Below are 24,109 nucleotides of genomic sequence, written 5' to 3'. Positions count from 1 at the left end.
TGCATCATCCCAATCGTCCCCATTCTCTATCAGCTGTTGGATGAAGGCACCGCCCCATGCGACAACCATCATCCCTCCGTCACGTGCCCATGATGCGCATCGATGCATTATTATTAATAGTACCGCATTAGCACAATTATTGTTATACGGTTTCATAATGGTGTTTATTACCGATAACAAATACAATAATTAGGTGGGCCTCAGAATCCGGGTTCGAACTTGTATCACCCTTCTACTCTCTACCCCGGACTCTAGACGGCGCTTTAACTGGCGATGTTCTCTTTTCACATTAACGGGACATTCTAATCGCATTCGGGGACGCCGGGCGACCCGGAGCTCACACAATACAAAGTGGAGTGCTCTTTTTAGTAATGTTAAAACCGCAGCCACAGTGCAGTGAACATTAGGGTCAGGACTTCGTTTCTAATAGAATATTCTCCGACTACCCCTCTCTGCCTTGCCCCCCCCCCCCCAACAAAACACCCCCCACTGGCCCCCCTCCCCTCTCCTCGACAGAGGGGTCGTCGTGGAGGCTGCAAACTCAAATCCATGGGCACAGAGCGAACTGAGATCATTGGGAGCCAGTATCGTCACCATTATCATTTAAAGACTGCACTTGCACACAAGGCTTAATGACGTTACCTGTAACTCTGGAATGTAGCGTATACACACACCAATGCATCGTTTAAGGAATACATATCACTCTTAAATAAAGACTTTAAACATTAGCTAAGTAAAAGAAACAAACGATCAAAAAAGAGCAAAATGCTTCACGAAAAAAATAAGAACACATCGGGACAAATAATCACAATGATCATCATTATATCAGGCTCGCTCACGAACCAACTTCGATCGTTCTGCATCTCCGCCCAGCGCCTGGGTGGTGCTGGTCACAGGTGAGCAGCGGGAACACCATGCGGGCTTCTCGGAACACGCCGGCAGTGGTTTCAGAACAACGGTCCATGGGTCGTAGCAGCACGAGGTCAGTGCCATGTGTAGACGCGGGGACCCCAGCCAGCCGAGGCACTCCACTTCTCCCTTCCCTCCGCGCGTCCCTCGAGTCGCATCGCGCTCACGGCGACCACAGCGGATAGGCAAGGAGCTCGGCTCGATGAAGGAAGCTCACGACGACGCAGCGCGCACGCAGGAAAGGGCCCCGGGTGCAGGCGATGAAGGCGGGCGACGTGACGGATGAGAGAACGCGCGCGTCAAACATACGGGTGCAGTGACCGCGGCTGTGCGCATGTAGTGATGGGCGAACGGTGCGGCGACCTGGAACGGCATCGCCACCACGCCGCCGCTCCTCCTCCACCTCCTCCTCCTCCTACCGCCTCGATCAAGCGTCACAGCTGGCGGTAGAGCTTCTGCGCTTGCCTCTCCTTGGCCTCGAAGGCCGTCTTGGTGTCATGCAGGCTGCTCAGGTCCTCGTGTACCTGGCGCAGGTCGGCGCTGAGCTCGTCGCTCTTGGCGTGCAGTCGCTCGCTCTCGTCGCGCACCTGCCTGGCCAGGCGCTCGTTCTCGGCGACGCGACGGTTCGACTCCTGCTTCAGTTTCTCGACCTCGGCCGCCAGCTCCTCCACATCCCTTGCCAAGTCCTCCATGGTGGCAGGAGGGCGCTTGTGGCGCGCGGACTGTGCGTGTGTGTCTCTCTCTCCAGAGGTCTCCGTTACCCGCCTGCCTCGCTCTGTGATGAGTGGGGCGTGTGCTTTGTCCTCTGTGTGTGTGTGGTCCGTACTACGACGAGCGCGAGCCGAGCCGAGCGATGAATAAGTTGATTTTTGTTTCACGTCGCTGTTGCTACTGTTGATGATGCAATTGCACAGGCTGCGATCAGAAATCTCGTCGTCACTTGCAGACGCTGCAGGTGTCCCCGATTAAGAAGAATGATCGTAGAATTTGCCAACAGCAGCTGCAGTACTAACAGCTGCGAATGATCAGCTTACCAGTCGCGTAATAAGAACCTGTATGAAGCAATTCGCGAGATAGCGATCATGCAACAATAGCAATGATCCACCACGGCCAATAGGCAAGAAGCGCAGCGCTAATCAAACGCACGCACGCAACAATATGAAGGTCGCCGCAGACAAGACACTCCGCATATCCCCGTCTCGCTAAAATTCCAGCCTTGGCACAAACTGACCACGAAGACAGCAGCGAACGACCTCCGGTGCAGCCGCCGCTACCGCTTGGCCGGTGCGCACAGGTCTCCCCCGTCAGGGAGCTCTCACAGCTGACGATTGAGTTTCTGCGCCTGGCGCTCCTTGGCTTCGAAGGCGACCTTGGTGTCCTGGAGCTGCTGGATGAGATGCTTTGCCTCGCGCAGCTCGTTCGCCATCTGCGCGTACTTCTGCTCCAGGTTATTGTTGTCTCTGCGCATATCCTGCACCACCCCGTCGAGCTCCTCGCTCTGCTTGGCGAACTGCGCTTTGATTTGCGCCACATCAGCCGCGATCGCTTCGATGGTCGTGGCCAGGCTGTCCATCTTCTCGCCGGACATCGCTTGCTTGCCCACCACCCCTTCTTAATCCTTAATTAAACGGTGCCCCCCCCCTTTTTGTGTGCTGTCTACGTGCGCGCGGCGCGTGCGATGATGAAAACGCGGAGCAGGCTACGGCGACACTGGCATCGAGAGAGACGGACAGATGTCTTCTGTGCACGAGAGCGCGCGTCCTTTGCATGCGGGAAGAGAGAACAGGGGAAAAAAAAACACTGCTACAGCCGAGGCGGCGGTGCAGCTCCGACCCCGTCTTTTTTTTATCGCGAATGGGAACAATTGCTCTCTCCTGCGGGCACTCACTCTGGGGGTGGGCTTAAGAGCGGTAAGCAGCTTGTGTTGCTATCTATAGCCGCAAACCCACCGTGCAGCACTCCATTAAGATTACACACATTAATGCGCATTTTAACGCTGAGCGTTAAAGCGTTCGCTTTTAGCCCCCTCTCATCCTCTATTGCGCATTGCTGGAATACAGACAAAGTTGACTCCCCCCCCCACACACTAAAAGCTTTGGTATAATGATCGTGATACATTATCTGGTCTGGATGACATAACCCTTTAGTTACATATACATATAAATAGCATGGGTATGTGTCCGCGCGGAGTGCATGCGCCTTGCATTGACAGGTGAAATGCGGGCGAAAAGCAGATTGGCCTAAAGGAATTGTAAATCACGAACTGAAAGAGGCTAACCCCGCAGTCTTTGCTAAGGACCATTGACTGTGACCAATCCTTACCACTTGGGTTGCGTTTAAAATGTACACTGCAGATGGATGATTGCGAAACGCGATTAAGATAATTGGCCAAGGCTGGTAGAATTAGATATCGGTCTGACCCATGCACCTACTCCAGGTTTGAAATACCAATCAATAGGCCGATGCATTTGACAGCTATAAAGACTGGGTCAGTGTGACATTCATCACAGCTTCATCTAATCTCGTCATATAAAAAAGCCACGGAATCGAATTGTGGTGCAGATTGCATATCAGGTGCAAGTTTCTAGTTGGCGCTACAACGCGCATCCCGGGTACCAATTACCGCCACTCCAGCCACTTAAGCAAACACAATGCAGTTAATAATAGATACAACACCGTCTCATTACTCAAATTCGCCCTGCAGCGGCCCTTGTTTCACAGAGCGCATTTTTCTTGCGTTGCACATTCCGATTCCCATCGTAAAATTTTAAAGGTGGGGGGGGGGTATACAGCGAAACCGTTGGAACTGGCTCTTTGGCACAACACCGAGAAAAACGGGATACTAATTTATGGGAACAGATGGTGCTGTATTTTTGGCGAAAATAAATCCGTTTCATAACAGTGAATTAAACCGCGATTTTGCGGACGTTGGGAATTTAACCCAAAATGCAATTAATGCAAAGCAGTCCCATCTGATGTCCGTTTATGCATTTAAACATTACGCGCCTGGGGTCAACGCAAGCAGAACACAGCTTAGGCGAGGGTAGGTTATATTGAGATACGTTTACACCTCAAAAGCCGCCTACGTTTTAAGTAAATGCCAATGCATGTGAAACTCGAGTACATCCCCATCAAACAAAATTGAAGCGATGGAAGTTATAGTCGAGGAGACGTGGTGGATTTCAAAGGTTAACTATGCATTGAAATTTGTCGGGTCACCTTTGGAAGTTGTTTTCATGCACAATTTACGATGCGATTGGTACAAATTCTGCACATTCAAATGGCTAATGGAAGTGCATTAACTGATAAATCCAAGCGAGTACCATTTATCACAGTATTGCATCCGCAGTCATGTCTTTAATTTTCATTTGGACAACCGTACTCAGCCACATATCGAAACTTACAAAGTTTATTCAGGCGTGGACTGCAAATACTGTAAAAAGCAAATTGATGACACAGGCTACCGAAACAAAAAAAACAAAAATTACCCTGACAGGAATTACCACATACTCTTGCAGTCGATGCAAATCATAGCCATTATCCACCACAGCTTTCTTATCTATTCAAGTCATGAAAGAGAAATCATCGATATTTACAAAACGTCTGGAGTAATTTAAACTGCGCACAGCCAAAATTGCAGTGGATGTGTGTAATACAAATGCATGGTCATGCATTCATATCAACAGGGTTCAGCTGTGATATAAAATGTTCCTTTCACCTGCTCCGTTGAGTTGCTTCACCAACAAGTTGCTACCACAACAGCAGAGGGGGTAAAATCAAAACCCAAAATATAGTATGTATATGCACACACATTCCCACATCTTATTTGAAATTCGTATTGTGAGTAAGTTTCCAGCTAATGCTGCAGACATTTGGTGCCAAACGCAAAACAGAAAAAAAACATTAGCTCTTGGTGCTGAATTTCAATCTCAATTAAAAGAAATTATCACCAACTTTGAAACAATGCACTTCAGACACGACGATGTCCTTTCGTTAATCAAATTTTATAGATACAAGTGTGTATGTGCCAATTGGAGTGTGTTTTAATGTGAAAAACTTGAGGCGCTTTAACATTTCCAGCCAGTTTGCAAGATGACATTCACATGGTTAATTTGAATGTTGTCAAACCAAACTTAAACAGTCGTTAAAACTGTACATGTCCCAATTACCCACCCCACAGTGTATAAAACAACACAATTATTCTGTTGAATAAGCGTTTTTGCAAATAAAGTTATTTTTTATCATTGAAAAAGCCAAATTCAAATGCAATCCATGTAATGACAGTAATTTATGGACATCAAATTTGCAAAATGTTTAAAATTATAGTTTTTTATCATAACCCAAGCAAAAAGAAAATCATTTACACTGCTTTATTCGACAGAAAACACATTCCCTGTACATTGATTCCTGCCTTCACAAATGGGATTCAGATATCGTATAGGCACCAATTGATTTCATTCTGATAGTTCTGGTAGCTGCTTGACATTGTATCCTTTTCACATGCAACATCGAATCATAAGCCACTTCATGTCAGACTTATGGCTCTGAAATCAGGCTACATTCTATCAATGTGGATAATCCAGTTCTATGTGAGCACACCTGGTAAAACAGAAAACCGAAACAGTAAAAAAAACGTTGAACCACTATGGTCCAAAAGGTGACAGCCACAGATCTGGCAAGAGGAGCCAGGCTGAACGTGAAGCTTTCATTTCACAAGCCCAAACTTCTTGGCTTCCGTTTCATAGATGAGCAACCTCCACATCTTCACCACAAACACCTCTGCCTCATCATCCAGCACCTGCATGGGACAAGATGAAAAAGATGCATAGAAATTAGGATGAATGCACAAAATTAAGCCATCATGGGCATTCACAAGAAGTGTTTTAGCAATTTGAAACTCCATAATTTTAATGGGCAAAACATCCACCCAATTCCTCTCTCTACCTTGAGATGTCTAAAATGTTCAGTTCACCCACCCCTGCCCACAACCCTCCTTTCATGTGGAAACACCAACCTTGATGTAAAGGAGACGTGTCATATCTGGCACATGTTATCTGCCAATTGTAAGTTACAAGAGGATAAACCCCTCTTCAACGTCTTGCAAAACAAGAACGTTTCTGAATATATACAGCAGGCAAGTTGTCGGTCTAAATAAGAAAATCACATTTGTGAGTGACGCTCATGGTGCTTGAGGCTACGAGAGTGACCATACTAGAGTTCCCACTAAAGCATTGATATTTATTGCACTTTCTGCAAAAATAATACACATCTGTCTTGAGTGATTACATTTCCTGACATAAACATTCTGTTGCACTAATCAGTGCAATGCCATTCGGCTATTGCTTATTGCCGGAAGCACCATTGAATTTCTAGATTTTCACATGACCAATAAAAACCTACAGTGTATATTTTACCCTTGGATTAATCTGCAAAGTTCAGCACTGCAAGACATTTAATTAATGTGCCCTTTATGACCTTGCCATTTAAAATTGTACAGTGTAATCTAAAATGCCTGACCAAAATAGCACATGCTAACCCCCAAATGCATTCAGCAAGTACACGCAGTTCACCGCAAAACACTTCTCTCATAAATCATCCAACTGCTTGTCAACAATTACCTGCGCTCCATGTGCCTGAATTCAGACGTGTGTTACAGAATCACAAATTGTAAAAAATGAAACCTGAACTCACCATTGACACATCGTCGAGGATGCTCTGTGGGGCACTGTGGGCCAAAATCTGCAACGGAACAAAATATCAACACCCGAGTCAGAAATGCAATACGAGACGATCAGTTACATTTGACAGCAGCAGCGAAATTGGAAATAATGGCCGTGTACACAATGGTGAACATAAATCATGATGAGAAGAGAATGCTAACATTTACCAACCTACCTTAGTACATATGAACTCAACCAACGTCGGTTCCTCCTCTCCAATGTACTCAATGATTTTCTTGTTGATCCAAGGCTTCACTCGCCGCTCCATAAGAGTCTGCAACAAAGAAGAAAAACTTCATCAACAGCGTCTGAAAACAAAATTATCCCGAGTGTGTGTAGTAGTCTGCAAACACTACTACACAATACGAAGAGAAAATACATTGAATAGTGTCGTGTAAACCCCACCCAGGGTTTTGCTCATTTGGCAGGCTTAGTTGCATCTCGCTCCAGCAGGAGGGAGACATTTAACCAATGTGAATCGCTCTCTAAATCTGGGAATCTGCCAATGTCTGCCACCATATGAACACATTAATATAACTCTTTAGTTACACATAACTTAACAGTACATTTCATATTTTAACATTCATTGAGCAAATTACCATCATGAAGTCAAAGTTAAGTTACAAATGGAAATAATTCCAATGGACTTCACCGCATTGACTACATAGCTACCCCAATGTAGACAGATGAAGCATTTGCACAAGATGTGACTGTGAACAAATCACCCAGAATATGCCCAACCTCATAATACATTGGGGCAACTAAGCAGGCTTGAGATTGCATTGTAATTGGATGGCAACCATCATGCATAAAACTGGGTGGTGCAAGCTGCTGCAGAAGCGGCTGTCAATAGGAAGCAGTGCAGAAAAATCCCCTGTTGTATTGTACCGACACCTTCACCAATCTGCACTGACCATAATTGCAAAGTATGGTTAAATAGCCCCCATGACCTACGGTGTGTGGAGGAAACCCTAATTTTGGCCATTAATGTAAAGTTTATTTGCCACACAGTCCTCTGATGTTAAGTACGCCATATAAATATTGGATTGAGTGACCATCCATTGACAAAAGATGCACGCATGCACGTCGACGCGCATGTGCACGCTCACCGAATCAACCATGGTCCAGTCAAGAGTGTAGGCGAAGAGCTCGGGCTTGGCAGTGGGGATCTTCTCGATGAGGCTCTTGATGTGCTTGCGCTTCTCTTCGCTCGACGCCACATTCTTGTTGCTCGGCAGATCCGTGGAGACGCTCGCTCGCTCCTCCTCCGTGAAGTCCAGAGGCACGAGCTTGCGCCGCTTGGGCGCCTCCTCGTTGTCCTCGTCGTCTTCGTTGGAGAAGATGTTATCCTGGGAGAGCGCATTTGTGTTACGGGCAATGGACGGCTCCTGCAGTGTCACTCTAAGACCTTTTCTAGAATTTAAAAACAGAAAAGGCAAAAACCCTCAAACCAAAACAACGCAGAATGCATCTGATCTCATCAGATCTCAGAAGCTAAGGAGGGTTCAGCCTGGACAGGACTTAGGTGACCACCATTTATAAACAGGTGCTGTCGGGTAAACGGTAGCAGAGGGTAGTACAGAAAAATCTGTTGCTATACTGTACTTACCCTCCCAACTTCACCAAGCTGTACTGGCCAGCATTGTCAAATAGCACCCATTACACACAACACAAAGCAAGGCCCCAATCCAGCGAGAGTGGATCGACAAAAGGACTGCATAAGTACGAGATAAAAATCAGCCCCGTGTAATGCAACCGGTGCATTAGCGAAAGTGCACTGCACTCTCATCATATAAAAAGTGTAGCTTTGTCATTAACACAATGGGTGTAGGTGGCATACAATGGCCTGCATGAAAAAAAATAGAAATGTAAAAAGCAACTGTAACCACCAAATCACTGTTGGAGGAATAGGAGGGTGCATGGTTTGGCAGAAAGTTTGGCCACCAAGAAATTACCTTGAGCTTCTTCCGCTTCACGTTCCCCGATCCCAGTGACATTGGGCTGTTGTTTGAGCCGGCTGTGGGCGAATTAAAAAGGCAATGTTGGAAAAAACGAGCACGACACATAAAACGAACACAGTAAATCACACACATCCATTATGGTGATTGATGAACGTCATCGATATGCGTAATAAATCAAACGTGTGCTGCTGCTGCGTGCATATGTGGCAATCCATTCATTGCGCCTTTACTTTGAAAAGATGAAAACATGGAAAATAAATACACAAATTAAAGCTCTTTTTTAAAAGGTATGCATTCAATATTGAGTATAATTAAATTTTCCACATATAATAGCTGCCAAGGCTACGTAAAACCTGATGCGAGAGAGAAGAGGTGCCTGGCAGAGAAAGATATGAATGATGTGCAAGGTGACGATGTGATGCAGTACTGTTGAGATGAGGTTAGTGTATCACCGAGCTATTATCATATGCATTGGACAATACACGATGACAACATTTCCATTGCGTGACAGCACAACAAGTAATTTACTAGCAACTTTATGCAGACTTCAGAATATTGTTTCAATGAAACAAATTGTGGTTTCCTACCAAATCAAAAGTACTTATTGCCCAATTATGTATTTTTAATGCAGAAATTACTGACTCAATCTAGAGATCACGAGTTCAATTCTAGTTATAAGATCACTAAACCATCATGCCTTGAGGGTCCATAAGTTCTATACACTTTGTCCTCAATAGGAAGGGGACGTCATATGAATGTACAATTTACATCATAAGCTCAGTTAGAGGTGAGCACCTGAACTTGCTCATGAGAGCATGGACGAGAAATGCAACGATTCAATGAAATGTCACTATTCTGGAACATTTGATTCAAAAATCTATTCTTTGTGCCGTCAGTCTCTTATGGCTCGTCTAATTCATTTGAAGTCAACTAGTCTGTACTGCGGATAACCATCTCATTTCTCTGATCTCTTGAGTCTTGTCTTATTGGTTCTGATCAACAGCAACAGGGAAAGCATTTGCATACAATATTCACGAAATTAAAACTGATTCTATTCCATGTAACATTATGTGCATATAGCCTGAACAATTCACAGTATCAAATGAAACATTCCACATATCGTTTGCACACGAGACTTTGAATCACTATATTAATAATGGGCAATTCCACAAATTAGGCAACTTTAGTCAAAACTTCAAAATCATCCTCATAACAGACATTTTTGTCACTTTGAAAGTAACTATATCTCTTGTTTTCTAAAATATGTCTTCTATATGCAAGGTGACATGAACTAAGATTAATTCGGCATCAATTCCATAGCATGGATGAAAAAGCCAGTATGTCTGAATACATCTGACACCATGGCATTAAATAAGCATTTCTATTTTAATGAGAAAGGTAGATAAATTAGTTCTACCTCAATTAAAGTCCGAATTGGTTGACACACTAGATCCAAGTAGAAGAAGTCCATTTAATAATTGTACAAACGTGTTTACAGTGTTTGAAATATGTCTTAAGTCATAGAACTGCACTAGTTAACTCGATTATCAGTGGGTGGATTAACCATGCTTGTGATAAAGCGAATAAAATACCATATTTTTACCCGTACTGGTTTAATTATTCGCTGCTCCTCACTCATCCAGGCAGTAACTCAGTGTAGTTTTATAACCGCACATACATGGGCAAGTGATTACTTTAAGAAGCGGTAAAATAGATGCATTTCTTACATGTTTACCCCCATACTAGTTAAGGAATACATAAATACTTTTTTATAACCAAATTTACATGTTTTGCATTATTCATGTTTATATTTATCCAAGCCACCCCTCTCCTCCATTGCCCTACACAATCAAGAATTGACTGTTATTAAAAGTAAAACGTTTGCATATGCATATTTTTCAGTAATGTTTTCCAATGCGTTTAGTCTCTGAAATATTTTCTTCAATTTATAACAATGTCTTGACTGCACAATGAAATCACGTCACATGGCGCATGACGTGCCACTGAAAGATTACATCACACCTAATGATGTCACCTAGAGGCCATGATTGTAAAGTTTTGGTCAACATTACGATGAACTTGGCCAGTTTCCGAAAGCGTGAATCCCAAATTGCAACACAACATTACAGTTTTATATTAAACTGGATCATCTCTCCCAGAGTGTGTATGTTTGTCGCACCGTTCGTAGCCAACCGTGCTAATCGGAAGAGCGTTCCAGACGGTCGCTGAAGCGCATCTGACAGCGCGCTCCATTTCACTTACTCAATTTGAGGCTCAGCTTGGGCTTCTTGTCCTTCTCGTCGGGCTGGCTGCGCGTGGGCGAGTTCTCGTGCGGGATGATGATTCCGCGCGGCGACTCTTCCTGCGGCGACGCAGGCGACGGGTGGCTGCTCGCAGACGATTCCGACGGCTCCACTGCCGCCTGTGCCCCGATCGGACGCAGCTTCTCCACAAAGCGAGGAGGCTTCCTGTCTGCGTCGCTGTCCGTGTCTCGCGTAGCTGGCTCCCGGCGGGTACCACCGCCGCTCTCCTCGTCCCCACGATCGTCATCTTCGTCGTCATCGTTGTCGGCGGCGGTTACGTCTTCGTCGTCGCTCGAGTCCTTGGCCGGGCGGCTGCGCTCGTCGGAGTCCAGGAGCTGCTTCCTGTCGCCTCGCTCGCCACGCTCAACGCGGTCGCCTCGCTCGCCACGCTCAACGCGGTCGCCTCGCTCGCCTCGCTCGCCACGCTCAACACGCTCCTCCTCGTGGTCAGACTCCTCCTTGATGGGCGGCTTGTTTTCCTTCTCTGCTTCCTTCTCCATTTGCTGTAAGGAGTGGGCATATACTTTAGTTTTAAAAATTAATTTGTTATTTTCAAGTGCCAAGTAAATTTTCTCCCTCCCCCCCACCCCCAAACCATTTTCCTTTTCTAAGGTTAAATTTGCCTGTTTTTTTTTATTTAGTTTCAAGAATTGAGTCACCCAATTAAAATGATAGTGAGGGTAATTATTGTTAGTATTGGTCGTGAAGGCTGGTGTATTTGTATTTCTTTAGTCATAAATGCAACAGGAAATGTATGAGCAGTGACCTTACAACAGAACGCTGTACACACGCACAGCAATGTCGATAGGCGGAATGAGCACAGCATGGGTGTGGTATGAGACGCACCCGTTTGATCTCTCCATCGGGATCCGGGTGTCCCTCCTCCACAAGTCTCTTGCGTATCTCCTCCAGCTCCTCTCGTTCGCGCTTGCGGTCACGGTCATCCGACTCCACCTCCTTCACGCGATCCCACTGCCTCTTCTGCAGAGCACTGCCCCTAACACAGCGTTGAAACCCATATTGTGCCTCACTTAATTCACCACCGTAATAAGAGCTGCCATCATGAAATTTCAATTATTTTGCCAGAAAAGCCTCAGATGGGTTATTTGCCCAATTCCATTCACTGGTATATAGTAATTGGGAGGAAGTTGGACAACCCAGAGAGAGCCGATGCATAAGAGGGTAAAACCCACAGCTCCACACAAATAGATTGAATAATCAATTGCTGCACAGTTAATTCCTGACCACCTGAGATTCCAAGCCAACAAGACCTGGTATTTCCTGGGAATCTGCCATCCAAGTACTAACCAGTCTCAAAACTGTTTACCTTGTGTAATATGCCCAGATTTGGAACATTCATGGTGATTTGGTCATCAGTGTTATAATGTATTAATGTCAGCCAAGTGTTGTCTTACTTGTAGTACTTGGGATCATCTCGGTCATCATCGTAATCTTCCAAAAACTCCTTCAAGCGTTTAGCTTCCTTTGCCTGTGAACACAATCAGCGCGTGAGTTGCTGTCCTCAGGGTCTAGGCAAAGAGGGGCGACCGCCCCTTTGCACGGCCCTGCCTGAGTGTGATGAAAAGTGCAAACATGCGTTCACCATTTCTCGCCGCCTCTCTGCCTCGCGCTCCATCTCCTTTTCATAGTCCCGCGCTTTCTTCTTCTCGCGGGTCTCCCAGTTTTTTAGGCGCTATAAAGAAAAACGTGTTATTTAGATAAAATGCACACAAGATGTGGTTACGTAATGGCTGCCGTACTGGTCAGTAAACCACACCGCTCTCTCGGCTTTCGCCAAAACCCACCTCCTGATAGGCGGCTTCTTTCTCACGAAGACGACGCTCCAGTTTCCGCCTTTCGTGCAACTCCTCTTCGTCCTCTTCCTTGTCCCGCGGCTCGCGTGTCTCGCGTGGTTCACGTGCTTCACGTGGTTCACGTGTCTCACGTGGTTCACGTGGTTCACGTGGCTCACGGGTCTCGCGCCTCTTCTCCCGATCCCTGCTATCTCTACTGAGAGACACGGAACACGCCCACACATCGTCAGCAGTGTGACAGGAGGGCAAGCTCGTGCTGCACCGACAACGGCACCGACACCAATCAATCCACGGTGCGGTGTTGCCTTACTTGGAAGTGCTGCGCCGCTCCCGCTCCCTCTCCCGCTCGCGCTGCTCCCGCTCCTTCTCGCGCTCCCGTTCCCGCTCCCTCTCGCGCTCACGTTCCCGCTCCCTCTCGCGCTCCTTCTCACGCTCCCTCTCGCGCTCACGTTCCTTCTCCCGCTCCTTCTCGCGGTCCCCCCGGTCCCCACGGTCCCCCCGGTCACGCCGGTCCCGGTGAACGTCCTTGTCCCGGTGCGAGTCCTTGTCACGATCGCGCTCCTTCTCGCGCTCTTCCCGACGCTCCTTGTCCCTGTCCCGCTCTTTGTCCTTGTCTACGCGATCACGCTCCTTCTCCTTGTCCTTATCCCTCTCCCTGTTTCTCTCCCGATCTTTATCTTTCTCTCGCTCGCGCTCTTTTTCCCTGTCACGGTCGCGCTCTTGCTCTTGCTGCCTCTCGCGCTCTTCCTCGAGTTTCTGCGCAAGAGAAAATGCCAAAACAGTTAACACCTTTGTCAATTTACAACTGTGTCAAGATAGCACAATGAATCTAACTGACTAATTGAGAATTTCCATTTTAAAAAATCACTTTTAAACTTTTATAATTACCGTTAACATTTTACGTAAAAGCTTTACGAAACATTTCTTTATTTTCTTTATTTTACATCAATGTGGAGTTAAATTATTTTCTAAAAATATAAATAAACAATCCTACATGTAAACTTAAGTACAGCCCACCCGTATGCAAATGATGAATGTTGGAATGCATGTACAACGGTGCGCAGTGTGCCCCCACTTAAAATGCACTGCAGGGGGATACCCCCCGCGCGATGCAACTAGCGGAGCATGTACACTTGCACAATGGCAGTCCCTACGGTTGCCTGCATGAGGATTCACTCAGAGGAGGCGGGACAGGGCGCCGCTTCAAGGTGCACCCAGGTGCGGAGGCCCAACCTGCGACATTCAATGTATCGTACAGTACACACAGACTGCCTAGCAATCACCAAGATAATATCTCGTCACTTCAAGCACATAAGGGGGGCAAAGGACAAATGGGTTAAAGTTACTGCTTGTAGCTCTTTTTTTTTCTTTCAAAAATGGTTAGTTTCCATCTCAATGCAAGCATAAAAAGCAGACAAAAGTTGCCATCAGGAGTTCCCATTGGCCATCCTGTAGGGGTAAGAAGGGTTAAACATTGCAACACACCGCTCTGCGGAAACTCCGTGCACACTCGGCGCATGAAGTCACCAGCAACAGACCAAAATCAAAAGCACTCACCGGCTGGGTCTTCATTGCAGATTTCTGGTGCCAAAAGGTGTGAAAGTGCAAGATGAGAGTGTAGCAAACTTGATGGTAGTGAAAATAGTTTGGGAATGTGATTTTTTTTTTACGTGTGTTGTACGTGATTTCCTATTCAGACTACTCAATGGTATTCTGCCAAGTCTCGTTGTTGAGAGCTTTCACACATAAGTACCAGTTATAACCGACATGAATATATTGTTATACAAGTTATAATGAATGTTAGAAAAGTAAATGTCATGCAATAAGCATAACTGTCATGTTAATTTATTTTATTTAATATTGAAAAACGATACAATTCGCTGCAGGACTATATATATATTTTTTTTTTAAGCTCCAGATATTAAAAACATAACCAGTTTGAGATTTGTAGAGGCTGCGGCAAGGATATTACACCTGGGTGATTTTGTAGCAGTTTGTTAAAGCTATCACCTCCTCAATGACATAGCAACCTGCTAGAAAAATGATGTCATAAGAGACGATTAACTGTAGTCAGTGATGATTGGAGAAAATGGGATTTCTGAATGAAGTGACGATTTATAATAATGTGTAAATTTTAAACTACTTTGATATGTAAAATCAAGTATATGTGGATGCAATTGGCCTGTAAGGTATGAATGTGGTGGGTAAGCAGTGATGTGACGCAACACATACCTTAAATGCATCTTCAGGTCACCGGGAAAGAGACTTTGAAATGGACACCCCCTGCCCCCAACCTTTAAGTCTGTCCATACCTGTCCCAGTACTTTTCACTGTCAGTAACATGCAAAGACTTGCAGAGGCTGCACCTGTAAGGCAATACTGTGCTTACCAGAATCTGCATTACACAACACCATCAATTGCAGCAACTGATGCTGCAGGAGGTTTTTTTTTCCATCTCCAACGTGTTTCTTCCCAGCGGCCTTGTGGACTGAAAACTTAATCGCTAAAACCAAGGCAATCACAACACAAACCTCTACCCCTCTGGGTCAGCCTGCCTCCGCTTCAGGGGGTGTCCATTCTCATTCAAGAAAGAGAAGCCGGTACTTACATTCTGGCAGGCAACAGCACGATTCGACAAGTAGAAAAGCTTGTCCTTGCTTTATGTCACACCCACTGTTCTCTATTGTAATGATGGGGTCAATGAACAGATCAGCTATTAAAAGACATTCAGCCTCATTTGTACTCAAGCAGATTAGACTAAACACTTTCCACTGCACAACACACTTTTGAATTTAGCTGCATTGTTTGGCCAAATGAGACTACTTCAGTGACTTGTGTGAATGTCATGCGTGTGCACTGCGTAATTGCTAACACATAGAGTTCATGTAGTGCAAACAAGTTTGGCGATGTCAAACTCCAAGCATGCAGGCCAAGTGAAGTAAGATGACACACATCTTTGATTTTCAAGTGAGAGGTAGGACTCTAGTTTTCACCCAATTTATATTTTGTTATGTAAAGAATGACAATGATTTAGGACCCAATCCTTTTAATATGGTCCATACCAATGAACTAAATATCCCAAAAGCATCGGTTACATATTCTCGTTTAAATACTACTGTGATATTGTTTGTGCAAATGTTGTGGAACTACCTTGTGTGTGTCGCGAAATTTGCTGATCTCGCGGGAAATGAGGTCTTTTTTCTCTTCTTCAATCTCCATTTTGTTGAGGTCCTCCTGAAATGATAAACCAGGAAGAAAAGGTAAACATATCTAATCATCTGAAATCAACATGTGAATAGACACTGGCCAACTACTTCACAGTTTTGATCTATTTTGATAACCTGTTGTATGACTCTCATTGTACACGACATGTCTCAATATTTCAGTATAACATGCATATGCATTGAGTTCCTAATATTCCTATCAACCAGCTCACATCACAAATACGGAAAGGTCAGTAAATAGCTCTAAAACAATGTTTCTAATGTAAAATGTAGATGGTTTTCTGTTTCCAATGCATTGTTCCAACAGGTTTAAAAGGCAGATAAAATCTGTGCTTCATATTTATATGCACACCAATAGATGTACTTACATTCAATGGTCTTATAGCACTGACAAACATCATATCCTCCTATTCATTTACCACTTCATTTATTTCTTGTGCACGTTGATTTTTTGCCCAAAGAGTAGTGTCACATTTACTTTTCGATTAAGTATCTTCAATCAATTTGCACAAGAAGCTGTACAGATCATACAATGCTACCCAAGTTTTGCGTATTGTTACATGGCAACTGTGATATTTACCGATAAATCATCCTTTTTGTCTCTGCGCCGCCGCTTGGGTGCCTCCGTGGTAGCCTTGAGATCATTGGAGAAGTCGACGAGCAGCTGGTCTAGGGCCTCCTTCGCCGTCTGGTCCAGCTTCTGTGTAACCTCATCCAGCTCCTCTGCATCCTCCTCAGTTTTTGCCTCCTGCCAATGAGGCAGGATCACAGCAAAATGAGACAGGGCTACAGATTACCTACGTGAATTTACCGAAAAAACCTAAGAGTAGAACTGCATGACAATACAAATGATAAAGACAATGGCAGATTTTCCAACTTCAATTGATATTAATAAACCATTTCAATTCCATGAGGATTGCTGACCTTATAACCTAGTCTCAGCACGTTATTTTAACTATTGTAATTATTTGCTCACAACTTCAATTCAAATCCAGACCGAAAAAAACTATTTCTAAAATACAAACATGGGCAAGAATTAATAAAGAAAATGTATCATCCTGGCCAGACACATAATTGTAATTCCTCATTGATGTTCATTACTCAATTGTTACATGCAAAATTGTACAGGAAAACAAGTGAACAAATTGCAAAAGTCACTTATTCTATTATCAACTTCGGCCAAAAGGCTAAACCAACATTTTGAAAGAAACACTTTCCTTCCCAAATGCTTTCCATTATACACATTATTATTGTGAGCATTATAGAAGTCCGCACATGCACACCCATTCACCTACCCCGTTGGTACCCATCTTCTTAGCCTTCCACTCCTCGAGCTGTGCCTTGGTCTTGGCATCTACTTTCACCAGCAGCTTCTTGTCTCCCAGCTGAAAGTCGTGTAACAAGCGTATGGCACGCAAGGAAGACGCCGGCTCGCTGTACTCACAAAAGCCAAATGCTGCAATGCACAAGACAAACATGCATGCTCAAGTGTGAATATCATGACAAGGATGTTTATGGACATTCAATATTTTTCTTAAAATATAAACAATGTTTCACCGATCTGTAGTGCAATGAAAACTTTCAATGATTATCTTACCCTGTTGTTTTCCCGAGGCACCTTGTACCCTTTTCCAGGTCACAACAGTCCCACATTTCTGCAAGAGAGAGTGATTTGGCAGGTGAGTGCACAGACTACCACACCACTGTTAGGTAGTTTCTTCTTTGTTAACCACTTATCTGGCATGAACTTATCACACAAAAGTACGAAACTATAAGTTACATTTCTAACAAAAGATCCTGGTTAAAAGTGTACAAAGCAAAAATATGTATATTCCTTCCTTGGTTCAAACTTCATATTACAATATATTCCTGGGCAGTCAGCCGGTCTAATCAGAAAAGAATACAGTTGCCTATAAACACTTGAGCACCTAGGGTTTGCATGCAGTGCATGAAGTCTTATTCAATAACAGGAATTGCACAATTTTATCAGAAATGTTTAAATACAGTATCATATTCATGCCCCTATTCATTACAATTACATTTGAGTTTATAACCCTATCAGTCCACTCCTGGATGAAGGACCACGTTGTGTCAGCTATGGTTGCCACTTTGGGCAAATAGGTTAGTAAAAAGAAAACACAAATATGCACGTGTATTGAAATAAAAAAACGCGAAAGTCAACGATCTTAGTTCATACCGCGAGCATCTGCCGAATGAGCACGTCGGACGCCTTGTCCGTGATGTTGCCCACGAAGACAGTGGTGGTGGGACCGTTGTATTCTTCTGCGGGGCGTTCACGCACTCGGGCCATCAGCGGCTTGACAGGTAACGCTGGTATGTTGGGTGTGGGCAGCAGCACCTGCATGCACACACGGTGGCGAGAGGTTAAATACCTCGCTGGTATACAGGAGGTCGTGGATTGCATCCCGACCCTGACGCTTGTTTTATATTTGGTGTTTACATGTTCTCCCCGTAGATGCGTGGATTTTCTCCGGATCCTCCAGTTTTTCCCTCCACATTTAGAATCAACATGCATTTCGAGTATTTGGCTGCTATAAATTTCCACATAAGCCACTTCTCGTAGCAATCATTTGTAGCCAGGTCGCTTTTTAAAAAAGGTCTATATAACGCAGTGGGCCTTACCTGGTAAAATGTAGAGTTGAGTTTAACTGTCTTCAATTAAGACTCTCTGACACTTAAGATATGTAAAGATTTGAAAATACATGCTTAAATGTGAATGCTTGTTGATGATTATGAATCGAATTGCTGTACTTACAGGGCCAGATGATGGTCCCAGTAAACCCACAGGAACTGGCAGGAGTGGTGTTCCTTCACATAACAGAAACAATGCATATTAAGCGTTTGAAGAATTATTAATTCGCTTATCATGTGCTTTATACAAACTAACAAAAACAAATCAATACACATATTTTTTTGGGGTAGATCTCAACAAAATATTGATAAGAATGTATGTTATTCAATGCTTGTATCGAATACATAAACACAATAGTGTAGGAGGTTACTAATGTTTGCACTACCAATGCTAACGCATGTAAACGATTTGCCTTTGTTGATCTAATATTATATCAATATCAAATCAGAAAAACTATACTATCCTCTAGATTTTTTTAAAACGTTTGAAAATTCCAACGTAACTATCATCCGCAATTATGTCTTACTTTTTCTAGACACTGCAAGCAGCGTGATTAAGTTCTTGTGAAAAACTTAACACTCTTCACTCTTACGAGATTAACCGTGGATATATAGCATTAAACACCGAGCTTGCAGTGTGTAAAACAAACACCTCGTGAAAGTAATATTGCTGAAAAGTCGGTGCTGTGCATTCCTCACCTGGTGGCACAGGTACTCCAGGCCTGAAAGATGGGAACTGGCCAATGCCAGGCCCAAGAGCAGGCATGCCCATGGGTGCCCGGTTTAAATGAGGTGGGTAAGGCATGGGCTGCTGTGCAGGCCAACTGTAAAACACGAGATGGATTACTGCGGCACATGTCATCGAGACAACATAACACGTCAAAGCAAGCGCGTGTTTAGTTTTCGGGTTTGTTCACGCGTTAGTTCAATAAAGCGAAGATATCTTCACACAACGGCCATTCGGCAAGAGGCTCTTCTCACCCAGCAGTAGACCGACAAAGCGCTGTGGATATTGGATGTATTAAAGAAGCATACACGTAGGGACATATCGACCCATTAAGGTGCACCCCACACATTTTCTTCACACACTCGCATGTGTCAACATCGTTACTGAGTTGAGATTTAAACAAATGTTGCACTCCATTAATTCCGGATTCAAATTGCCCCTCACCAACTCCGCACCGGGGCCTCACCTCAGGTCGAGCAGCCGCGCTTCCAACGACTTGGGCTTATTCGCATTCTGCGCCATTGTCTTAGTAGCGACTACTCTCACGAAACGTAGTAAAATATCGCCGCTAAGATCCGCTGTAATCTTTTCTTCTCTGCGGAGCCCGAAGCAGGCCTCAGGAAACGCGGCCTAGCGGGCCCGTGGTCCTCCCGCCCGCCACCGAAACGCCTCGCGAAAACCCGCGCGCGGTCACTTCGGCCTAAGTATGCCCCCTGTATATATATAGAAAATTGCCGTTCTTACGAAAGAACGTTTGCAGCCGGGCGTGGATCTACCGCCTTGATAAACGCGAACGTTCCAGGCCGCCGAGATTTGAAACGTTTTAAAAGCGAACGCGCGACCGACGCAACATGGAGGCCTGGCTGGCGGAGCACGTGACCTACGGTGGCCGCGCGATGGAGGGAGGTGTCAGCAAGAAAGAATTCCGCGATTTGTAAATCCGACTTTTGAAACGTGGGCTCTCAAAAGGTGTGTAGGATTGTATGTGGCCACGGTGGGTCAATGTGCTTTTAAATGTCTCTTTGGTTCTTTCGGTAAAGTCACGTAGAAAGAGAAAATAATAAATTAAAAAATATCATACGACGTTTCGATTGCAACATTAGCAATCATCGTCAGGTACAAATGAAATAGGAAACAAAACCTAGTCAACTTAGAAATGTAATGCAATACAACACAGAGGAGTCGGCTAACATAACAGTCAACGCCCAACCTGGTTGATTACGTTCTTCCAAAGATTGCTAATTTTGAGAGAGAGATAAAACACAAAACCGGAGATACAGACTTCTAAGCAGAGAGAGATGACACAGATACAACAACCACGACGCTTGTGCCAGGCCATGTGCACCTTGAGGCTATCACGTGAAGTGTCGAACGCCCGCTGGCAGGAGGTCACGGGGCAGGCCCAGCAGGTGCCACGGATCAAACTGACTGAGATGACCGAGATGACTGGCTGATGCACCACCTGTGCCCCCTACTTTGTCTTTGTGTCTGTGTCTTTTCTCTCTCTCAAATGTCACACTTAACTTCTAATTTGGCAATCTTTGGAAGAACGTAATCAACCAGGCTATGCGTTAATTGTGTTGACCGACTCGCTGTGTTGTATTGCATTACATTTCTAAGTTTACTAGGTTTGTTTTCTCTTTCATTTGTACCTGACGATGAATCAAAGAGTAATTCCTGCAGTCATGAAAGCTCGAAATTAAGTTTAAAATATCTGTCAACCCATTGGAAAGCCACAGTGGGTCAATGTGCTTTTAAATGCCTATCAACCCTATTATGAATGATATTGGTCGCGAAAGCCTACATGTTAAACTCCCTAAAGGTGTCTGAGTCCTATGTATATGTAACGGTGTCATTTAAAACCTCCACGCGTCACGTCCCGTTTGCCTTGACGAGATTTTGCGGTTGTGACTCGTGCGTTGCTGGGGTGAGCGATTTTCGAAAGGTCCGTTACGCAATAGCTCCTGGTGGTGTAATTATTTAAATTACAAGAACAAAAAACTGCTATCAGGGACACGTATTGAAATGCAATTCTTAGTCCCATGGTGGAAAATGGAGCCTTCAACTCTCACCCAAGCTATCTCTTTAGCCTCTACGCGCAATGAAGTGATGTCTGGAAAGCCATCACTGCTCTGGCTTTGATCAAATTCACCAACGTGCCTGAAATGCACCCGATCTTGTCATACCTCGGAAGCTGCGCAGGTTGAGCCCGGATCGTGCTTGGATGGACGACCACCATGCATAACTCAGTTGGTTACTGGACATCTGTGAAAAAGAGCTTTTATAGCTAATCTGATTCCTCCAGTATAAATACAGATTCTGGTTCTGAGATGTTTTAGGCTGCTGTACGGCGACATTGTGGACAGAAAAGGGCAGTGTAGCAAATTCCAATACAATACTGTACAGTACTTATATGCTCCTACATTTATGTACTCCACCATCGTCAACAACCAGCAAAGTCAAGTCTGGATATATAACTCTCATGCCGCGCATGACATGAACAGGCCCTCATCCAGCAGGGATTGATTAAAGGGCTGTACATGAACAGGGCCATCATCAACATTTCATCCTGTTTAATTCTTAAGAAAACTGCTCTAAAGGAAAGGGAATCACATTTAATCCAACGGCCAATGCATCTTCTGCCAGAAAACATTTTTGGTGGAAATAACAATGATCTTCGATTTAATTGAGGCTCATAAGTCAGATGTGGCCATCATACCCCAATGCCTCTGTGCAGCTGAGTATCTCAGCTATTGCCAGTGCATTCCAATAGCACTTTACTTTACTGATCCACAGTAAATGACTTTTGACACTTAAATTACGCAATTTTCACGTGAAAAATATCCTTCACACAATAGTAGAATTTCAAACATTCACGGTGATGTAAAGGCCCTCTAATCCGCAGCACACTGCAACATTCCAAAAATACGTACTTAAAATTTTGCAGGTTTAGGATTTTGGTCCCAGCGGATTACGGGAGTTGCTGTGAACAGCGGGGATGCCTCAATTCTTAGGATTCACCGATTAGTGGAGGACAGATTTTTGGAATACATGTATCCCTCGATTTACGAAATACGTAAAACGAAGTTTTAGCAATAAGCAGGATGGGTTTCAAACAGTCATTCCAACTTCACTCCTAACCTAAATATATACACCTATATCACTTTTCACAGGAATTACAATCACGAATATAAATGTTAAAATCATTGAATAGTAATTCATTTTTTAAAAATCAACCTTTTCGAGAAACTCACCAAGAGTTCTGCACGTTGGAATGACTGGCAAGGCGACGTGGAGACGGTCACTGCTGCACGGAGGGATGACGCAGCCTCTCGGGTGCTTTGTGTTTCATCTCTTGGCGCACGCCATGTGAAGTTTCGTGAACGCGGACATTGGATTTAGCTCATAGAAAAGTGTCCATAATTTGTCAATTGCGCCAACAGGAAATTTCGTAATCCAAAAATGCATAAATCCTGTACTATGCTGTATTATATATAAAGCACATGCAAATGGCACTGTAATTGATTGCGAATATAAAGGGTTTTTTATACAATCACCATTGGAATTCAATCGGCATGGTCACATACATATTATAGGCAAATGTTATTTTTAACATTTTTTTGGCAAACAAAAAATTTACTAACGTCTCCATCATCAACAATTAGACATATCTGAAAGGAATTAGCCAAATCTGGCCCTATGCCTCCTCCAAAGTCCAAGTTTAATGATGTGCCGTTATGAGCAGCATTCCACCCTCATATGTTGTTCACTGTCCGGAACAAATTTCTTTCCAGGCAGATTTCCAAAATAAATAGCAGAGCTGATGTAGTATGTGGTGTGTTACATGATAGTTTGCGAGGCCGCAGGGGTTGCGTGCATGTTGATATAGCTGCTTTCCAAGGTAGATGTTTACAAAATTAGTACAGTTTTGGCAATTGTGAATGCCAACAGATGTCTAAATAAACACAAATACGCACAGTGTGTATATCATGGCTTATACCAAATATTTCACCAACATACACAGAATGTCACATTATTACAAAAGGTAAAATGCATGGCAGGATTGTGAGAGGTGTCGGCAGCTTGGGGAAGGCATTCATCATCAATGTGGCCTCGTGTGTAAATACCAACGTGGAATTATTTGTGCACCGTGAATAAACACTATCTCATTCCTGCGGCGTGTTGATAGCTGCCAAACATGTTAATGAGTAACAAGAGTTGGTCCAAGGGGATTATGCCTGTGTGCTTGCAGAAATGTGCACGCTAAGTTCAAGCCAGAAAGGTATTGTAAAATCACTTGCAATTTAAATGCAATTATTTCTAAGCATTGTGTTAGGATTAGGAACTGCTTTTTGTGTTTAGTTTGTTGTGCTTCGCCCGTACCTCCGATCAGCACGGTTGGCTACGTACGGTGCGAAAGTAGTTGAACATACATTGCAGTGCAAAATGGATTCTAAATTTAAATCGCAGGGAACAACAACAACAACACACCATGGAACAGTCACCACAACAATATCTTTTAAAGTAACATTTTACACACTTGTCAAAAGCATTCAGTCAAAGGTATAATATATATTTTAAAAGATGGAATGTATATGAAGATTTCTATTTATTTACTAAAGACAGTCTAACTGCATTTAAAATTATTTTCAGGAGGGTCGTGCATTGGGATATTTAGCCAATTATTTATTAATGAGTGTTTGGCTTGTGGTAGGAAACCAGAGTATCCGGAGAAATCCCACCCATACAAGAGGATAACATTCAACATCGCCATCCCCTGGGCACCTCGCCCGCCCCAT

General features: G+C 44.1%; 1 protein-coding gene across 3 annotated transcripts; it reads right to left on the bottom strand.

Moving 5' to 3' along the window:
• Nucleotides 1-4,234: 4,234 nt before the first annotated feature.
• On the bottom strand, nucleotides 4,235-20,193 carry RBM25 (RNA binding motif protein 25). Of its 3 annotated transcripts, none has more exons than XM_078864323.1 (19): nucleotides 19,777-20,193; nucleotides 19,283-19,407; nucleotides 18,708-18,760; nucleotides 18,129-18,290; nucleotides 17,529-17,586; nucleotides 17,227-17,387; nucleotides 16,512-16,679; nucleotides 15,858-15,941; nucleotides 13,018-13,463; nucleotides 12,699-12,903; nucleotides 12,497-12,586; nucleotides 12,309-12,382; nucleotides 11,740-11,884; nucleotides 10,853-11,396; nucleotides 8,585-8,646; nucleotides 7,739-7,978; nucleotides 6,805-6,903; nucleotides 6,601-6,648; nucleotides 4,235-5,707 (listed from the first exon to the last, which is right to left on the bottom strand). In XM_078864323.1, exons 1-19 carry the CDS (start codon nucleotides 19,830-19,832, stop codon nucleotides 5,615-5,617), a joined length of 2,913 nt encoding a protein of 970 aa, XP_078720449.1. In that variant the 5' UTR covers nucleotides 19,833-20,193; the 3' UTR covers nucleotides 4,235-5,614. The 3 variants fall into 3 exon arrangements, with proteins under 3 accessions (XP_078720449.1, XP_078720447.1, XP_078720448.1); XM_078864321.1 differs by having other exon boundaries at nucleotides 11,740-11,890; nucleotides 19,777-20,192; XM_078864322.1 differs by having other exon boundaries at nucleotides 11,740-11,890; nucleotides 12,699-12,900; nucleotides 19,777-20,191.
• Between the last annotated feature and the right edge of the window lie 3,916 nt (nucleotides 20,194-24,109).

This window comes from Lampetra fluviatilis, chromosome 18 (assembly GCF_964198595.1).
Source record: "Lampetra fluviatilis chromosome 18, kcLamFluv1.1, whole genome shotgun sequence".
Lineage (NCBI taxonomy): Eukaryota > Metazoa > Chordata > Hyperoartia > Petromyzontiformes > Petromyzontidae > Lampetra > Lampetra fluviatilis.
This window is presented reverse-complemented; position numbering and strand designations above follow the sequence as displayed.